The following is an 8,576-nucleotide window of genomic DNA, read 5'->3' as shown; positions in this document are numbered from 1 at the left end:
GAGGTAATTAAACTGTCATTTGTATACTGAAATACAAAACCAGCACCAGCATCTTCCAGCACCTGTGACTGTGCGACAGTGCAACACATCCAGTCTTATGCTGTGATTTGGCATGACATTTGAAAAGTTCTGTACTTCCTTTGTTCTGCTCTTTATACTCACTATTTTGCCAACAAAACTTACATAAACATCCTTCTATCGTTTGTGTCTCAGTTTGGTTTATAGTGTATGTTATTGTCTCTGTGATAGATTTATGATATTGCACCTAATAAAACAGATTCCTCCTTGGTTTTCTGCTTTACATATCTGTTTGCCTCTTTCTGGTAAAAATTGTAGATATAAATCTGACTGTGAACAATAATTTTATACAGTAGCTGAATCACAGTGTAATTTTTATTTTATTTTATAGCCCTACTGTAAGTCCCAATTTAATTTCAGACTGCCTTTCTTTCCTGGCATTGCTTTCGACATTGTCGATGCTCATATAATGTAAACAATATTGATCACTTTGCATGATTTGCATTTCACATTGCCAGTTTCTTGCATGTCTAATATTTTCCAGTGCACGTCATCAGTCTCCCCGGGCAGAGCTCACTGCTGCACAGCTGAAAAATGTTTGACCAATTTATTCCAAAAAGGAGCACCCAGTGGAACTATAGCAGAGCTTTAAATAGCTACAGATAATGCCAGCCCTACTTTGGCTGATTTTTCTAACCCAGACAATTTGCTAAAGCTCAAGGTGGGGATTGTACTGTAGGGGATGAATTGAGAAGGCAGCAGCTCCAGTTAACAAGCTGTTGTACAGTCCCATGTGTACACACATACACACACTCACCCTTATGCCTCTCAGTGCTCTTGCTCCTTTTAAATTAGGAACATTGCAGAAGAGAGAAAATAAATAGCAAAATAAATAACCTTTGGGTAAAACATCACAACATTGTGTACCATGGATTCCAAATAACCCAAGGGTGGTATTGATCTTCTCATCTAACAGTTGACAGGAAAGAGAATTAGCCTAATCTCATTCCTTTACATTTACTTATTTTGTCTCATGGACAGTTCAAAGACATAAAGGTATCAAATTAATAATAATATTGAGCACAGAGAAATAGGGAATCATCACATATAAGAAGCTGAAGCCTGTAAATGTTGGGTATTTTTTCAGGTTTTGTCCACTTTAAAAGTAATTCTCAGTATTTATTTAACTGATTAGTTCAGACTTGAATGCAGGCTGCTAGGTTTATAGTAGGAAGAGAGTGCTGTTTATTCAGTACAGCCTTGTATCCAAATATAGTCCATCTTTTGGTTGGTTCAGAGAATTGCCGTGCAGCCGGGGGTGTGTTCCCACAACCTGCAGCCATCCCCGACATCACTGACAGCCCTGCAGTGCTCCCCTCTCCCCTGCAGCACTCAGTGCATCTGCTGCAGTGTAAGCAGCTTGTGCAGAAAAGGCTCATTAGGAAAACACCACTCCTTCAGTTTGGAGGCAAAAACAGGTCATCGCTCACTGAGAGGCAGCTCTCTTGCTGCCTCTCTTTAATTGACTCTGTATTAACTGTCTTCCCTTTAACAGATTTGACACGTCTGCTTCCAGTTTTACCCAGAAAATCAATAAAATTGGAAATTCTGTCCTCCCTAACCTAATTACAAACTGATGCGAGCCCAGACAGCTTCTGCTGCTTTTATAAATATTTCATTAAGCATGTGTTCTTGCATTAATTTCCATTTACAGTGCTGTATTTTCTGTCTCCTTTTTGCAGCTTGTAAACTGTACAAATATAGTTTACTCGAGGGGAACATATGTAATAAAATAAAGCCATTAAAGCTTCAGACCAGAAATAGTTGTTGTTTTATTTTTTATTTAAAGTCCATAGCCAAACCAGTGTGCAGGGACATAACCACCAGCTTGAATAAGTTACATATTTTTCTTAAGTGGAACAATACAGTAGATGATGTATTGCTTTTAGTAGAAAAGAGTAGTAAAACTTTTGATTTACACTATTTTGCTGAAACTTGTGTAGGAGTCTTTGTCTCTGCCTTTACTAATAAACAGGGATTCTTGGCCTGAAAACAAGAAGCCAAATGGTAGATGTAGCACATAAGGCAGGAAACAATGAAGTTAAGTGTTTAAATCAATTCAGTGTAATTTACACTTTCCTCTCTTACTGCTATGCCCTCGTTTTTCTTCTTTTAGCTTATGGACATAAACTGGACCGGCCTCACCAATGTACTGCACATTCCTGGGCTCAAGTAAGTAAATTCAAACTGGCTTTTCTTGTTTATTAAGGAACTATCTTTGTCTCTTTGAGAAAAAAATGTAATTAAAGATGAGGAAATTTGTGATGTTTGGTTTCTATTATTCCTTCACGCCATTCATCTGTGCTGTCTTTGGATTTCAGGTGGGACGGATTCAAAGGTTTACTTATGAACCACTTTGAAGTTTCTAAGTAAAGTCAATTCTTATGCATTTCATCTGAAAATGTATCGGGGATACTTTCATATGTGTTTATGAGTCTATTTTCACTGGTGTCAGCCTTTACTAGAGAAGATAAATCCCACCAAATGTACTGAAGGTATTTTCACTAAAAAGGTTTTTGGAGTCTTTCCCGTAACCTGCTGAATGCTTCAGGTGTCTTTGTCCTTGTTACTGTTGATTACCAAACTGAGATGAACCTGATCTTTCTTGCAAAGTGCTTGAAAGAGAAAAGACAGGATCTTGTGATTTATGTTTTAATGCACATATTAACTATGAATAAGGTCCAGCTGAATGATGTAACAGGGCTAAAATGGGTCAGATCAGGAAATGTACCGTTTCTTTATCCTTGCTCAGTTTGTCTCGCTTGTAAGCAAATTTTCCCCTTGGGTGGTTGTGTGGGCTCAGCAGAGAGTAAATAAGAGTTGATTAAGACTTACTATCGAGTCACTTGCTGCTGAGTGGTTCATACATTATTTACACCGCAAATCATGTGACACATGTATGAACGCTGCATATAGTCTGACAACTTCTCGCCTTATGCCCTGCTGATGTGGACAGACATGCTGACACAGGCGGGGCTCAGTGGCCGATCTCCCTTAACCCTCTGTGGGGGTGAAATGGATTCATGTAACTTGTGCAGTGTGCATGTGGGAGTAGCTGAGGCCCAGATGGTGAAATTGTAGTTGCGGCAACAAAGTTCCTTGAATGCAGCAGCAAACAAATGGCATCAGCTGTCTACTTGTACAGTAGACACGCCCAGTTAAACCCTGTTATTATTATTATTATTATTATGCAAAAAAATATGCCTTACTTGTTTGTATGTTGTAATATGTCATTGTTAAGAGAATCGGGACCCTACAGCCACGTTAGCATCTCTGTGCGGCTGTACTCACACTGTGGTGAGTTCAGTTAAAGGTTAGCATACAAACCAAAACACTGGACAAATTAAAAATTTGATCCTAATTTTGTCCTAAAGTGAATGTGTGTGTGTCATGGAAATTGATCGAATATTTGTATTGACATTTTGTTAAACAAAAATGTCAACCCGATGGAGGTGCCAGAGGAAGAATTATCAGCTCTTTAGAGTCATTAGGATACATCCTCTGACCACAAATAGCTGGTTGTTATGGCTCAGCAGCAAGTAAAAACACACTCTACCATATACATACAGTAGATTATATGGTATGAATCTATGTGTGTGCATTCAGTAATGTCCTACAATGACTGAATACTTGGGGGTGGTGCAGTATTTACTCTAGCAATAGGAATCCAGCAATATGTACTGATGCATCAGAAATCCCTTTACACCCCCAGCTCTCGGCTGGAGAAACCTTCATCTGTGATCAGTCCCCCCACTAGATCATCATAATGTCTCTGATTGGCTCACAGAGGTTTAGCCTGCCGTTTCATTGGAGGATAAGCTGAGCATTGATCAAGTCAATGTTTATCCTGAGCCAAATACATTGAGCTTATTTCATTGTAGCTTTTGTCAGAACAGGTTGCATCTGTGGTGTTTCAGAATAGAAGGTTTCTCTTTTTAAGGGATTTTTTGGACAGTTCTGAAAGGTGTAATAATTTGCAGGCATTTATAAAAATGCATTATAAATTCCTTAGTACTGGAAGTGATTTGCAACGTTGACTGTGTTATCTGGACTAACACCTACATGAAATTCCCACAAATTCTGAACAGCTGGCTACTCACAACTCTGAGCTACTAGTTGCTGACATCTGGATGGACTGGCATTTAAAAACAATTAGTATCCCCATCCTTTTCTTAATTAATATGCATGCCTGGTTTAAAAACAGTTTATATAATTAAGCCCACTGTGTGCTGGTGGACTTTGTGAGTAAGGTGCTTTCACCCTGATGGATCACACTGGCCTTTTGCCTGCATTTGCTGGTGTACAATGAGGTTCAGTGAGCTGTGACCTATCTGCTGTAGGGTCTGACAGTAAAGAGAAATTTAGTAACTGTTGATTTGTAGCTTTATAATCTGCAGTTGGTCTAATCAGTCTGATAAGTGGCTGTTCTCGCTTTAGCCAACCCCTCTGGAACATAATACCTTTTAATGGAACTGCCTGAAAGCATCCTGGGCTTTATTCAGCAAGGAACCTCAAATAAAGGTTCACTAAAGTTATAACACCAATTACATACAAGCTGTTAAATAGCTACTAGAAGCTCTGTACTTCTGGACAAGTAGAAAGCACATGGGATAGGCACATCATTTCCTGTGTGTTAGGAAGTGTCTGATTTATCAGGCTTCTTGTCAACTGATTGTGTTGTTGTCTCCCACCTGGGAAGCACTTAAGTGTTTCTTGCCGACCATTTTCTAGATTTAGTCATGAGGTTCAGAATACTGTGATCACTTTCACTTGGTAGCTCAGGCAGTTTTATGAACACTTTGGTTAGAATATCCATATCATGATATATGGGTGGTGTTCTGTAACCACAATACCTTTTCTTTGAGGAAACCAGATGTTTGTTTTTTTTGTAATTTCATTTTTTCAAGAAGTGATTGTGATTTTCTTGCTGTGCAATGGCAGCTAAGTGATTAAAGGAAAGCCTGGCAGTAATGCCACTCTCTGCCCTCACTGTCATTGTTGTTGTCATGCTTTGTTGAATTATTTGTGAGTCAGACATTCAGATGTTTGTCATTGAGCAACAACAACATGCTTGAACTGACTCCAATTTTCCTACTATCATCTTACATGTGAAGCAGAACTGTACTGTACTAATCTAAGATTAGAGAACATTTATAACCCAAGGACACCCTTACTGTGTTTTAAATAATTCATTGCATCATTCTGTTTATCTTCCTTCTCTCAACCCTCCGTCCTGTCATCACAGTGGCTTCTCTGACAGTCTGATTCAAGACATTATCTACAGTTACCTGGTTTTACCGCACCGCATCACCATCCCACTGGTCAAGGATGTGGAAGTGGCCAAGCTACGCTTCCCAATTCCAAAGGTACTAATGGAGTTTCCAAATTAAATCCAATTGAATGAGAGCTTTAAAATGCCTCTTGGAGCTGACAGTGTTCGTACAGTATGTTGGCTGTATCCATAGCAACAAGACAGACACATCAGCATATATCCTTGCATGGAGCATCATTGTTGAGGATACACTGTTTAATTTGATGATAGATATTTTATGCTCCAATTACTTCATGCCTTTGCCTTCTTTTATCTGACTTCAGTGTGGAACCATTTTAGAGAAATCAACTCTGGTATTCATTTATGTCACTCATCAAGCAACAACGGCAAAGTTTCTCTTTTCAAGTGCAAGGACTTTCCTACAAACAAACAAATGTCACTGTTTCTGACATTTCTTTGAGTAAAGAAAGCCCAGTTAATAGGATACGTGCACATCTTAACATTAAACTGTTCAGAGAAGACTTAATGGTCATACCCCTGCAAAAAAGCCACGGCTGTGGGAAACCAGTAAGAAGATGAAAATTGCTTGGGTCAAAAAACACAAGGTCTGTGGGCCAGTGGAAATCTGTAGGTCTGATGGGTTTGAGATATTTAAGATTTTTGGTTCCTTTGGTGCAGAGAAGGTCAGTGGATGGTATTTGCATCTGTAAGTCCCACAGTGAAGCATAGTGGAGGAGTTTTAATGCTATGGGAGTGTTTTGCTGTTGATACTGGTTGTGATTTAGGTAAACCTAAGCACAGCCTAACATTGTGGCCTCGAAGTGTTTGAGGCATTTCAGAGCAGTTATCCATATTGCTTTGCTGTGCATGTCTCCACAGGGAGTCCTGAGGATCCACTTCTTGGAGGCTCAGGATCTGGAAGGGAAGGATAAATTTCTGGGAGGGCTGATAAAGGGCAAGTCTGACCCATATGGTGTCCTGCAGATCGGCAACCAGCTTTTCCAGAGCAAGACAGTCAAAGAGTGTCTGAATCCCAAATGGAATGAAGTTTACGAGGTGACGAGTGTGGGATATCTGTCAGAGTAGGGGGTGAACATCATTGCAGTTCAAATGCTACTATACTTGGTGTTTATTCTTCCAGTTTGCATTAATATAAGTAATCTGTCTATTGACGTGTGTGTGTTTGAATAAGAATCAATATGTTGTGTTCATCAGGCACTGGTGTACGAGCACTCAGGTCAGCATCTTGAGATTGAGCTGTTTGATGAGGATCCAGACAAAGACGACTTCCTGGGAAGGTGAGTCGCTCTCATTTCCTGCTGTGCTCTGATCCTGTCACATATTTTTTATAAGAAACAAGGTCTTTTACATCTCAGTGATGCAACTAATAGCTGAGAAAAGGCTTTGTTGTTACCAGGCAGCTGTACATAGACAAACTAAGGCTTTGCACTCATGTTTCATATTATAACCTATTGAAACCTGAGGGGGGAAAGTGTGTTTACAGTATCTGTGCTAGTGGACATCATTAAAGTGAAATGTTGCCCCACAGCTCTGGGCGCAAGGGCAAAGTCGATTGTTTTTGCTCCAAGGTTGTAAAACTACACCCAGCACTGATGACACAAAGCAGCCAATCGATAACTGGACCTCCTCTGTTTAGAACGATTGGTGTGGCTCCTCTACTTACTGCCTGCCATCCTAATTTGAGTAATTATTTGTCATTATTCACAGCCTGATGATCGATATGACTGAGCTGCACAAAGAACAGAAGGTTGATGAAGTAAGACATGTTCTGTGGCCAAATTATAGTGTTCATTACTTTATAATTTGTTCAGGTATATGTTACATGCTTTAAAGGAATAGTTCCACATATAGAAACATTTGCTTGCTTGTTTTCTTGTCAAGAGTTTGAAGAATGTTGATACCATCTCATACAGTATGCCATACAGTTGGTTATGTTAGCTTAGCATAAAAACAGGAAACGTGTCACTAATTAACATGTAATGTTCCAAATGTCAAGTAAGTTACTGTCACCATCAATAAATTGTCCTGTATATAACCTCTCTAAAAACACGTGATGGTTTTTCACCTCAAGTTAATAAGTTGCGAGCTTAAGTGAATGATCTTGGGCAGATTTTGTTACATTTGGACAGAGCTAGCTGGTTCCCCCTATTTCTTAGTGCTAAGGTAAGCTGTTGGATTTAGCTTCATATTTACACTGCAGATATGAGAGCGGTATCAACCTTGACATCTCTATAAGACAGCAAATAGGCATATTACCTAAAATGTCACATTCTTAATAAAAAAAAAAAATCCTATGTGCTCTTTCAGCACAGCTCCTTAAGGTTGTTGAAACCATTTTCAAGTCAGAAATGAAGGGTTTGGCTCCTCATTGACCTTTGTGACATTATTGCAGTGGTTTGACCTGGAAGAAGCTCCTACTGGGAAACTCCACTTAAAACTGGAATGGCTTTCTCTGCTCTCCACTCCTGAGAAGTTGGACCAGGTACAGTACTTGCAAAACAAACTTTCTTGCCTAAACAGAGTGAAGGTTTATCTGTCACTGTGTATTTATTTCCTTCTGAGAATGGAGTTTGGATATGTCAGTTTGTCATATGGCCACCAAGCCCCTCCCATCTAGCTTCAGTGTAGAGCTTGGATCGGAGTTCATGTTTGTATTGCTTACCTGTGTTTGAGACTTTTGGATACCGATCCCAATTTCTGCCCCTGGATTTTTGTCTTGGACTTTACCCCTGTTCCCCCTGCCCTTTTTGGATTTTGTTCAATTTCATAATTTGGGACCAGTCCCCTCAGTTTACTGTTTCACTATATGAATTGTGACAGTCTTTTCTGTCTCTCCTGTGCAATAAGGTGCTGCAAAGCGTGCGTGCAGATAGAAGCCTTGCCAATGATGGGCTGTCATCAGCAGTACTGGTGGTTTATCTGGACTCAGCAAAGAACCTGCCAGTAAGATGCTGCAATGTTCACTTTGTTTGGATGCTGGAAGGACTGTTGTTATTATGCTATGCCTTGTGCTAAAATGTAACATTAGGCTTGCACAGGCTTTTTGTTCTTTACCTAAAAGCTACACACCATATTTAGCAACTCTCTGAACCAGTTTAGTAAGAAATATCAGTGTAGTCCTGTTGTTTAAGCAAGTATTAATAATCAAAGTGCACAGTGCTCTACTTTTCTTTTACATGCTTTGTGACAGTTTAGTAACTTCATT

The 8,576-nt window shown here is 39.5% G+C and overlaps 1 protein-coding gene across 6 annotated transcripts in view; it reads left to right on the top strand.

Annotated features, from left to right (window-relative positions):
* Positions 1 to 8,576, top strand: part of esyt2b (extended synaptotagmin-like protein 2b) — a 26,632-nt gene that overhangs the window by 7,884 nt on the left and 10,172 nt on the right. For all 6 annotated transcript variants that reach the window (XM_020602296.1, XM_020602297.1, XM_020602292.1 and 3 more), the window contains 7 exons: positions 2,195 to 2,250; positions 5,324 to 5,444; positions 6,230 to 6,406; positions 6,566 to 6,648; positions 7,079 to 7,127; positions 7,764 to 7,853; positions 8,219 to 8,314. In XM_020602296.1, the coding sequence (XP_020457952.1) occupies positions 2,195 to 2,250; positions 5,324 to 5,444; positions 6,230 to 6,406; positions 6,566 to 6,648; positions 7,079 to 7,127; positions 7,764 to 7,853; positions 8,219 to 8,314 (672 nt within the window). The remainder of the gene's footprint in view (positions 1 to 2,194; positions 2,251 to 5,323; positions 5,445 to 6,229; positions 6,407 to 6,565; positions 6,649 to 7,078; positions 7,128 to 7,763; positions 7,854 to 8,218; positions 8,315 to 8,576) is intronic.

This window comes from Monopterus albus, unplaced genomic scaffold (genome assembly GCF_001952655.1).
Source record: "Monopterus albus unplaced genomic scaffold, M_albus_1.0 scaffold55.1, whole genome shotgun sequence".
Lineage (NCBI taxonomy): Eukaryota > Metazoa > Chordata > Actinopteri > Synbranchiformes > Synbranchidae > Monopterus > Monopterus albus.
Note: the sequence above shows the minus strand (reverse complement) of the source record. Positions and strands in the feature narration are given on the sequence as shown.